General features: G+C 40.7%; 1 protein-coding gene across 1 annotated transcript; it reads right to left on the minus strand.

The window, feature by feature from the left end:
- Positions 1-336: 336 nt before the first annotated feature.
- LOC112553496 (transcription factor Sp9-like) lies at positions 337-11,409 on the minus strand. Its single transcript, XM_025220761.1, has 2 exons — positions 11,403-11,409; positions 337-3,144 (listed from the first exon to the last, which is right to left on the minus strand). The coding sequence occupies exon 2, from the start codon at positions 3,106-3,108 to the stop codon at positions 1,774-1,776; it is 1,335 nt and encodes a 444-aa protein (XP_025076546.1). The 5' UTR covers positions 3,109-3,144; positions 11,403-11,409; the 3' UTR covers positions 337-1,773.
- Positions 11,410-12,059: the final 650 nt, after the last annotated feature.

Below are 12,059 nucleotides of genomic sequence, written 5' to 3' on the forward strand. Positions count from 1 at the left end.
TTATCTTACGCACTGATTGTCATATTCAATTCGCACACACATTAAATCCGTGTCACTATCAAAGTGTACAGAACCATGCTGTGCCAACCAACATGTCCCTTGATGGAAATATCTTACATTCATCACTCTTTGTATTAAAAAACCCCACCCTAAATTTGAATCATCTAGCACTATATGTTTTTGTCTTGACAATTCTTCACTACATTTTTATATTGGTATTGAATTATGCGACTTACTTTAGTGTTAGCATAAAGCTTGCAGTTTTTTTTTTTTAGCAGTTCTTGGCTGAGCTGACCATCTGGTTGTTTGCAAAGTCTTATCCATCTGAGTGTCTGTCACGAAACGGCCTAAAAACACCAAGGGAAAAGGAAAAGTAGAGATTTACATGAATGGTGTACAGCTCAAGAAAGTTAACAGCTTTAAGCACATAGGAGCCACCCTTTCCAAAGACAGCAGTTGTACGGCAGACGTCCTCATCAAGACTGCAACAGCGCATCAGCAATGGGCAGGATGGATATGATTTGCAGGATAGTAACATTATTCGGTTTGCTAGCAAGTGCAGAGTGCAAAAGTCCCTCGTAGTTCCCATCCTGATGTAAGAGTGCGAGACGTAACGTTTGCTTGTCGAGACAGAAAGAAGAATACAGGTACCCGAGACCAATTGCCTGAGGAGGATGCTTTGAATCTCCTACATGGAATGCAAAACTGATGACTTCGTGCGGAGCACGGTTGCCACCCTAGTGGAACACCAGGAATCCCTTCTCCCAACAGCAAAGAGGCTCAAGGGTGTAACCCGGCATGACACTCTGTCTATAACCGTCCTTGAGGGCACCTTGAAAATGAGGTCAAAGCTGGGATCGGCAGGGAAAAAACTAGGTGTCAAACGTGAGTAGCCTTTCAATGCAGGACCTGCTCACCACTGCGAAAGGCAGGATTAAGTACTGAGGTCTATTCATCTATCCGATGATCAGTACTAACAGACCAGCATAACCGCTCTTCAGCTGGCACTAGTGAAGGGACGTATACCTGTATCTAAGTGTGCATGTATACAGTCTGGAAAATGATATAAATGTCATTTCTCCGTTGTCAAGTCTTGTAGGGTACCTAGAATTCGAGCTGAACAAAGGTGAGCTTCATCTTTTCACCATAATCATCTGTTGAAATTATTAAACTCATTGCTGCAAGACCGGACCACTTAAAGTCGCGATGTGATTAGTCATGACGTGATCACAAAAGCCTGAGTGTCTTGCAGTTTATTATTTGGAGAAAATATGTGTTCTCAAAACTGGCATACCAAATTTAAAGGAAGACATAGTGAGGATAATTGAAATCTAGTATTGAAACAAAAGTACGAATGTACATAGTCTACGAGTGAGCCAGAAATCATTTTTCCTCAACACGAGTTCTTCGTGCAGATTATAAGTTAAACTTAAACCTTTTTGTTAGCAGATGTTAATAACTTTCAAAGACCATAACTAGATCAACAATCTGCTTTGCTTTATATTTTGTCTTATATAATATTATATACAACTCTATGGATATGGTCAAGCTCATTCTATCATCAAGAATTGTTCTCCAAGAAATGTGTACCTAGGAATGGCTGAGGAGAGCTTTTGGAGGAATGCATTGTGTGTGTGCTTTAAGTTAGTGACTTGTGAATTTAGGATAAGCTAAAATGAAAACAAAATCTCACCAAAAGCATTCCGGTGGATATAGCAAAACCGAAAATAAGGAATTATCGCCATAGAAGCCATAAAAAATGATTATTGTGTTCTAAATTGTCTTCACTCCCCGGAAATCTCCAGGTGGTCGTCCACTCGCTGAGCTATTAGGAGGGGAAGAACAGCATGCAACAGTTAAGTGTTCTACCCCACTTGTTTTACAGCAAGCTGGCGATTGTGGTATGTGATCTGACTCGTTAGAATCACTGCCATCACAGTCTTTGGCTTCTGGATTCGTATGAGTCTTAACGTGTTTTGCTAGGTGATCTGAGCGCATAAAACGTTTGTTACAAATAGGACATGCAAACCTCTTTTCTCCACTGTGTGTCCTTAGGTGTCGTTGCAATTCATCCGAACGAGTAAATCTTTTTCCACAAAACAACCAGTTGCAGACGAAAGGACGCTCTCCCGTGTGCCAACGTAGATGAGCTTTTAGGTGGGATGTCTTATTATAAACCTTTCCGCAACCTGGAATATGACAGCTATGTATGTTACGTTTCCGAAGATGTTCACCGGCAGGACCCATTCGATCAGCCTCTTGGCAGTTAGGACAATCACAATTAGAACGCCCAGTGTACCGGCGCTGGTTCCGACCACATGATAGAGCAGGCAGTCCAGAGGCTGGACGCGACAACAATGTTGCCATGGGCTGAGGGCCATGTGAAAGCTCAGGGGCCTGATGGGAGCTGAACATGGACTTGTACGTTGTGTAAGAGTCCTGCAATAAATGCTGACCAGAAGTCAATAATGCGTTTGTTTGGGAGCCCAGAGCAGCGTGTGTCAGGCTTAAGTCTGATGAAGCGTAAGATGAAGTTATTTGAGACCTACTGATACTTCCTGGATCTGCCAGCCAGGTACTCATACCTGCATTTGCTGGATGCATATCCCACCAGGGCCCTGCACTACTTACACCTATTCCAACGCCGACACTGTTTCCAGCAACCTCCGCTTTAAGTGCAGATGTTGTAGCATGTGAACTTGTGATGTTGAATGGCCACGAGTCGTATGGGTTCGTCAGACTATGCATACGTGAATAAACACTACTGGCAATGCCTGTGGCTGTAACATTCGCAAAAGGTGGCTCGTTTGTAGACCCGTTGGGGTTATATGACATTTGCTGATTTGTAAATATGTCTGGGACATAAGTAGTTGAAGATGGAGATACTGATGCTGCATGTGAACGGGCATAGGTTAACTGCCCAGAAGTAGCAGTTGTGGGCATGGTTTGTAGAGCCGATTTGTTGGTTGACGGATTTAAGTTCAATGCGCAAGGCGAAGCAGTTCCAGGCTCTTGCTTTTTCCAGGGGTAAAATCCTTTTAGTAAAGTAGAGTCCGTGAATGGTGATGAAGATTTACTAGTTATTTTGTTGCACTGTGCTGCTAACATGGAAAGTGGCGATCCAGAACTAAGAGACTGATGTTCCTGGAAAATAAATCATACAGATTACAAAAATTAAAATGATTATATTCTTATCCCTATTTAACAATTTATGACAGTGATTATTATAGCCCATTGTCACTCAAATACAGCAATATCTATACATTTATTTCAAAGCTAGATTATAAAGATTATTTAAGCTATGCTTTCCGAGGATCTTTCTCATTAAATAAAATACTGCGTGCCTAGAAGCTATTTAAATTAAAGCTATTTATTTTCAGAAAATTGATGAAGTGGTGCTTTTTATAGCTGTATAGAAGTTTTGTGATAAAGTCAAGCAAGGGCTTATATTGATGAAGCATCATTACCCAACCTGTTACCGTACCCAGGGTGGGTAGAATGGTTACCCCGTTTTTGGACTTAGGGTAGGCCTACCCAAATCGTTTTACCAGCCAGTATTTAATCGGAGATATCCCTTTCCAATAACTTTCTCCTAGCTAAAATAAATGTGGATAATATATTGATACATTTAGCTCAATCGAAGCAGAAACTTGCACAACTTCGAAATAGGTGAGCACCCTGCGTCATAGGCAGGTCTATGTTATTTTGTCAGAGAGGAGAGAGGGTATGGTAGAGTTTTGAGAGGGGAGCACTGTAGTTGATTAGGGTTTAGGGTTAGGGTTAGGGTTAGGGTTTGAGATTAGGTTTAGGGCTAGGTTTTCGGTTAAAATTAAGAGTTAGGGTTAGTGTCAGGTATGAACCGATATGCAGATGAGAAAAGCCGAGCAGACGACAGCGGACGAGTGCATCCACGAACTTGTATTACTGGACTGCTGGCAGTCTACTAAAACGAGGCAGGAGTGTACAAAGCTTCTGGTTTATTCACATTTCAGATTAACTACTAAAACGAGGCAGGAGTGTACAAAGCTTCCAGTTTATTCACATTCTTTGTTTAGACTCACCGAGACTAGTAGAGGAGAACTTCGCAAGAGGCTAAGCGTTGGTCTTGGCAGACAGACAGCAATCCACCTATACACCTCCGTTAGTGCAGCGAGCGTCCGGTACGCTTCGTCTTCTCCTGACCTACAGTTCACAGCTTCGCAACCTGGTATGTCTCCGGGGCACGAACTGTTCCTTGCGCTGGAACTGGGAGCACCACTCGGCTATCTTGCCGTAGGTTATTTGGAGATGAGCAATGGATGCGCCGCCTACGAAGCACAACTGACAGCAACCACCACAACACTACAAACACCACTGCTGGACTACTCTTGTCGAAGGTTTTCTTGCGGCTGTTCCACAACAGCTGCCCCCTGCAATGGACGGCAGCGACGAATCCAAACAGCAGCGGTGATTTGTCAGCTGTCCTCTAAAGTCGACCACAACTGGATCGCTGGCACGGTGGGGTCTACCAGCCGCTTGCCTCGCACTTCCTGCTGCCGGAACACAGTTTTGGCTCTTCTGATTGTCGCTTGAGAGGACCAGCTTCTTACTTGCAGCACACTCTCGCCTCTACACAACGAGACGGCAAGTGCCAGCAGGTTCTAAACGTTCTAAACGGAATGGGCCTCCCTTTCTCAGACTTGCTGCCTGCGACTGAAAATCACTCAGTGAGTGACATCTCTGCTAGAACACGAGGGAAAAATACCCAGACTCAACTTCTATCCTAAACTATATACGCATCTAAACACGTGACCCTCGAAACCAAATGTACCCGGCCAGGACGCTGTCGATCTAACACTAAGGAAAGTACGACCCACCGCTCTATACCCCTAAACTCTACGTCTTGTCACTTTCAATTTTTTTGTTGTAGACCAGAAGGTGTAGAAAGCGTTGATGCTGCATATATGGTGCTTGATCTTTGTGTAGGCTTTGTGTCAGCAATCGTAGTTGGTTTTGACAGCTTGTGCTTTTATAATGTTGGCGCTGCTTTTCGTTTTATTGAAAATCCAAGACTTGCCTGTACTGTATAAAGTGTCTGGATAACAATTGCTTTTAGAATATTTTGAGCTAGCTCTTGAGCACGGCACATTTAACCCTCTAACGGCCGTGAAATTTTATAGCCTTAACCCACATAATGGGGTCCTTAAATGGGGTCTATAGACTCTATACGGACCCCAATATTATTTTGCCAATCATTTCATAATGAAGACGCATACACTTTTGAAAATGCAATACCTATTTTATTAAAACACGAAACAGTGTAATTAACACATAAAACAAATAACAATGACAAAACCTAGTAATATTACAAAAAGATGCCAAGAGGCCTACATTCTATTATTGTCAAAAAAGTCAAGATTGTTCAGGCTGAAAAAAATCTGATTACTGCCGAGCACATAAGTCAAGTGAAAATCTTCCTCCATAAACTGCAAGTGTCTCTAACTTTCTTGTTGTTCGATCTTGGGCATTCCATCCGGTTGATCACGAGAGTGCTAAAATTTAAAGTAACTACTACCTTGCCTTTATTTGGGCAATAAGAAGCCAGCATCCCATGATCATGAAAAGCTAGGAGTGCAGTATTTGTTTGCCTCTATTTTATTTTTGTGCACGCGGAATCTACTTTTTGGCTGTACGAATGGTCCCCACCAAGATAAGCTTCTTAGAAAGTTTCTCTCACAGCCCAAAGCTAGTGAAGAAGTAGACACTAGTTAGTTCCTTCCACTATTTTCCAACCCAGAGATCATGTTCAACACAATTCTTTCACCCTGGTTCTGTTTTCTTGATTGACCAGGTCTTCTTCTCTTGTATACTTGGCGGGGGGGGGGGGGAGAGGGATTGGTGTTTTACGCCGTGCCAGCAACTGAGGCTATATTACAGCAAGGCAGCCAGCCCTGTAAACAGATGCCACGTGCAGAGACGAGAAATGAACTCTGGGCAGCCAACCTTCACTGTATTGGTGACAGGCGCTAACCGTTGCGCCACCGGACCGCTCTCTTGTATATTTGGCAATTCAAAACATAAGATGTGGTGCTGTCACAGCAGACCCAGATTTTTATACCATGTTTCCCTGGCTTTCTGGGAAAGTATCGTTTGAAAAGGCATCTACCCATAAAGACGACTAATTGTTCATCAACAGTCACATTTTCCAAGAGTTTGCAACATTTTTTTCAAGTTGCCTATCCAAGCATCAAATATTTCAGAGATTGGTGATAGCTTTTCATCTGGTAGCCTTTGACGTCGTTCTGCATCATCAGCGAATTGAAGCACTGTCTCAATTGTACGAATCTTGTTTTGAACATCGCTTCTGGAAAAATAGCTGTCCCGTGCTTCTTACTCTCGGTTCTTCCTGAGCTTTATAGACACCAGCCAAAATCAGTCCATCCATAAAGCATCCATTGTTAGTCATCTTCTTCTAGTTTTCATCATAAGCTAGTTCGCTCTCCTTGTTCGTCCATTTTATAATGATGTTACAAATCTCTACTGTAATCATCGTAAAATAAGGAAGCAGTTTTTGTAATGTCCACGACTACGCGCGAGGCATCTTCTCGACTGAAGCAAGAGAGGAAACGGACACCAAAATAGGTTTTAAAGCGATTCTATGAGTAATTTTACACAGAGATAAGAAGTACCTTTAGGTCAGGAACACATAGGGAAGGCGAGAGGAAAAATTCGGATAGCACGATGTTTATTTCTTTTAATTCATCCGTAAGAATGTGGTGTTTATACCTGGGGTCCATACGGATCCCACCGGTGGTTAACGGTATAATTATAATTTTGCACTACTGGAGTTTGTAGCCAGGGTCTTTAGTAAATGACTATGAGTACAAACTCCACCTGCGTGTCGAAGAGAACTTTAACAAACAGCGCATCGTGTTCTGATCTGGTTTTGTTTTTGTTTTTGTTTTGTTTTTTACCGATGATTGCATCTTTCCTCTTCGAATTCACGCAGACTACGCTGGTTTTTTTTTTTTTTTTTTTTAGATGTACTAGTTTTCATCACTTTCTGTTTTCTTGAAAAGTTGGATGTGATTAAGAGAAAAGCATTAATATAATATTTCTCGTGACAAGGGGAGCAGCCGCCCCCTCAAAAAAGACACCGAGGAGGCAAGAATGTGAACGTCGTTCACTGTCAGCATGGAGTTTTCCTCCTCAAAACCGAACATCTGCCTGCGCCATTAAAAAGATAGGGACTAAGTCCAGACTGGAAAGCATGTAGGGTCTTCACCGTGGGGAGAGAGCAATGCCGGTGCTAGTGAGTGGCGAGCTGGGCAACGGCCTAAGGTTCCGCGCATAGCGCCTGGTGGGATGGTACCTCGGGAGATGGATAATCCGTAGTTATCACAATCTTTGAAATTCCAAGAACTCAAATCGCTTGCTCTTTCAGCGGAGTAAAATTAAATGCCGTTTGTGAATTACGTTTCAAGCCGGGCTTTTTTAACACTGTGTAATTTATTACTGCGCGATGTTATTCTGGTTTGGAAAGGCCCCACTGCTCTATTTGCCGAAAGCCCCGCGTACTTCTAGCGCCGGCGCTGGACAGAGGGGGAAGGGTATTGGTGTTTTACGACAAACCAACAGCTAACGCTGTATCTAGGCAAGGTAGCCAGCCATGTCAACGCTAGGTAGAGGCAGGGCATTCCAGATACTTGGGCCTGCGAAAGAGAATGAGCGACGGCTGAACCTCTCCTGTCTGATACACGTGCAAATTTCAGATATTTAGGAATTAGTGTAGGAGTGTGATCACTGCCAGGTGTACAATCAACAAAGCTTTTATCATCACCACCAATGAGTTTTTAATCTTCATTTTGTCGAGAACATATGAGGCAGTGCATTAAATCATCGCTAATGTCAGCATCATTGAATGCACTAAATGTGGCGGTGAGAATTTTGATGTAAATTTTATAATGTAAAGCGTGGAGAGTCAGCAGAGAAATAGGATTCGGCACTGCGCTGGGGCTTTGCTGCAAAAACTTATGTTGTTATTATTAGTAATAAACTGTTTAATATCTTTAATTGACTAGTCAAAATACCCAACTTATCCAGCCTTGCAATCATTGTGTTGTCTTATATGAATAAAAAGTATTGCTGGAGAAGAAGCCATGTTTGTTTAAGGTTGACCCTCCTTCACAGTCAGCTACGTTTTAATGTTAAGTTTCACCAGTATCGTTATTTACGATTCCATTCGATTGGCACAGACCCTTGATTTGTCGAATGACTGCTAAATATTTTGGCTGCATGTATGTTCGCGAATGTAAATTTGACGAATCCTGAGACAAACCACGGCAATCATTACTGGTAATTTGTAAGCCTAGATTTATTATTTGAATTTAAAGCAAGTGAAACCTAAACGTATACTCATTCCAATACTTTTGTTGAGAGGGGGTAGGGGGCGCAGTATTTGTCTTTCACCTACGGCTTAGCTCCGGTAAGGGTAAGTGAACTATTTGTATGGATGATTTTTTAAATTTTCATTTGTGTTTTATTTGCTTCCCATGAAATATGTAAATAATATATATAGTAACTGAATTAGAAACATTTTGATGGAACACTAATTCGAATTTCTGATGGAAAGTCTCTAGTTCAGGTAGAGTCAACGATCTAAATGACAATGTTTTGGTGGTCCAAGTTACAGCGATATTTGCAGCTATTGCCAGATCCTACTGTTGTGGCAGAACTTAAGCACACAACAGTGCAAAAAAAAAATGTCGAATGATGTACATGAGATTAGACCAGGGGTGGGCAATTAATTTTCCCAAGGGGCCGCATGAGAAATTGGGATGGTTTTAGAGGGCCGGACTAATATAGTTAACTCAGTTTTACCCAATACTGTATATATAGTATATATATACTGGCGGGCGGGCCAGCGGGCGGGCCGTCAGAGACAGGAGGTGGGCCGGATCTGGCCCGCGGGCCGGCCTTTGCCCAGGTCTGGATTAGACTGATAGTACTGTGAAAGAGATTTCTAAAAGCAATCTCCTATTGAGATGATTCCGTCTTTGTTACGCAACTTTTAGAGGGAATAACTCCCTCTAAAAAACAGGGACAAACAAAATGGACAGGAAAATCTTACATTTTTTAGTTGACAAAGGATATATCAAAAAAAGATCAAGAGACTATCATAACTGATGTGTGTCTGCTCGCCCTGGTGGTATTGCGACGAAATGTGAATTTGTTGAGATTAGTTACATGTACCCTTATTTTAACAATTCATGGAGATCTTTAAATCGGCTCTCGAGGCATGCAGGAATCCAGTTAATTTGAACTTATTCGTTAATAATGGAACGAAACGGAACGCAACAAGACAAAGGAGTTGGGTAGGAGGATGCTCCCAGTTCCAATAAGTTATATTTTGTAGCAAAAGCAAGCTCTAAGAAACTGATTTAAAAGCATAACATTCTTAATACAGTGTTTTCCTGTCTGGAAGTTGATATTTCAGGTACATGCTACTTAGAATAATTAATGAATTCTATAAAATAAGGCTGTTTATTTGATGCTAACGAAAGCAGTGCACTCAAAGCAAATGTCAGCTCATTGTTTAAGATCAGACAGGTCCCTCAGATTTGACGAAAGTTATAATTTTTAGCCATTTTGAGATTACGGCATACTATTAATTCCTCTATCCAATTTCTGAGGGATTTTTCATAAAACTATCTAGAAATATGTATATTTGATATTATATTTGCTTCTGCTACACGCAGAATTATCGAAAATAGAGAATCTTTTGGACATACATCTCATGTAGTCAGTATCTCGACATAAAAAAACCCAAAAAATAGAAGCTTTGAATTCTGCTGCCAATCTTAGTAATAATCGGGAATATGTGTGAATGTTTACAAATTTGAGTGCACTTGCATCTGACAGTTTGGTTTCCCCACTTTCACTATCCTCAAGTTCAAACGCGTAAGGTTTAGTGCTTGAAGGACATACAGAATTTCATATTATTCTTCATACTAGCGCCAAATAAATAAAGATCGATCAATGAATCTTGTACTTCGCCCTGTGGACATTAGTGACATTCTTGTGAGACCGCATGGGTTCGATACTACCGACAGAACGTAGCACATCTTTCGCGAGTAGAAACGAAATGTACAGCACTTGCTAATTACAAGCACAAATCGCAACTATCAAAATAAGAGCATAAATTATTTGTTGTATCCTCATTTATAAAAGTAAAGCTGAAATTTACACAGATTATTTATTGTCCCTACCAACTGGAATCTGTATAGAACTGAGTTCCCCACACTGGGTCTTTAGCCCAAAGTGATAATACATCTAGCCGTCTTGCAGCGGTCTCATTGCATGTCGGCTGCTTCACTGTGGACGTTTACAGATCCACAGTTCATGTGATTTGTTTGCTTAACATGATAGTCAATTTATCATGACACCAGCCAACAGGTGTACGAGAACAACATGATTTGATGTGAGAAACTGTCTTGAAGTTGACCTTTATGCTTGTATATACTTTAAAAATTCATGGGTTGTCTAAAATATCAAAATATTGCATGGCAATAATACTGTGCACCCCGTATCTAAGAAATGGGTATGACACATTTCATTCTCTTTCTGATTGTTTGTTTGTTTTTTATTTTGACAAATAAAATATGAGTCAAAGGCTATTAAATTTTGCCTACTACGCAAAACACAGTCTAATCGTAATCAGAGTTTGACCCGATGCTTTACCACATTTTCATTAAGTAGTGGCATGCACGTTTGAATGTGCGTTTGAATGGACGCGCGCGCGCACGCACACGCGTCACATACACATCACGACAAGGTTTAAACTCTTAACATCTAGTTTTGAATGATGAGGTTAGCTGTCAAAGCTGGACAAATCACTGAGTAGGCAAACCCCTGAATATAAATTACATTCACATTAGGAAATCAAATAAGATGGTGTAAAAATTATCCTTGTTTGAGATCCAGCGCGGAAACTTACCTTCACTTATGTACGCAAGTGATATTAATCTAATATTAAGCTGAGAAGCACAGACGAATGTATCTAATTCTTATTATCTGTAGAGGAGTGGGTTTTGACAACTCGGTATTATTATAGTATCAAAGTTTTACTTAAAGCAGTAAAATTACCTTACCCTAACCTTTGGGAAAGAAACTTGTCAAAATTTAAGCAAGTTTCAAAGCTAGTAAAAATGAAATGGGTATAGAGAGAGTTTTAGTAATAATTACATCTATTTAAATGCAATATAAGTAAAAGGCAAAAAGCAATGGAAATTTAGAACTGTTAGATATTGAAATACAAAGAGATTAGAAACAGATGTAAAAATTACTTACAAATAGTAAAAGTGATTTCGCTTAGAATATATTCTTTTTGCAGAAAAATAAGAAAATAATAGAAAACAGCTTACCCCTATCAACGACATGCTGCACGTGAAATTTAGCACAATGTAGTTGTATCTGTTTCGGTGTCGGCTTTTCGGCAGATATCCGTACTGTGGAAGCTGCATTGAGTAAACTGATCAGTGGCTCATTCTTGTGCAGCGTTTGCCACGCCCTCACAAAATGAACAGTCTTGTGATTGACTGTGAGACAGGAGCAACAATCAATCAAATGCTTGTGCCTATCTTTTGGTGTAGTCCTGCATAATAAAGCTGGGAGATGGACGGCAGTCCTGAAGGGTCTCGGCCCCGCCCCCAGCCAAGAAAAAAACCCCACCCTGTAATTTAGGGTGACTGGCTCAAGACAACCTACAGCTTCTTTGAGTAAGAACGTATAAGAATATCTTCTGTATTTAGTATTAAAAAGAATAGTAAAAATGAATATGATTATTAAAAAGTGACCTTTTGCGCAGCTTGTCTGTAGTTGTATTTACTTATTTGGCCTGGTCAACTCAGTATATTTTCTAAACAAGAAATATAAAATCGTGATCATTCAGACGGATTTACATGTTACAATTGTTAACTGAAACCATTAATTTGAACAGAAATTATGAACAGTATGTTTCCATTTTATTGTCTGGAATGAACAAGTTTATAGCAAACACTAACCAGGATAATAAAACAAGC

Source organism: Pomacea canaliculata, linkage group LG1, assembly GCF_003073045.1.
Source record: "Pomacea canaliculata isolate SZHN2017 linkage group LG1, ASM307304v1, whole genome shotgun sequence".
Lineage (NCBI taxonomy): Eukaryota > Metazoa > Mollusca > Gastropoda > Architaenioglossa > Ampullariidae > Pomacea > Pomacea canaliculata.

Coding starts and splice junctions, on each gene's coding strand:
- LOC112553496 (XM_025220761.1), bottom strand. CDS start 3,108: ATGTTAGCAGCACAGTGCAACAAAATAACTAGTAAATCTTCATCACCA.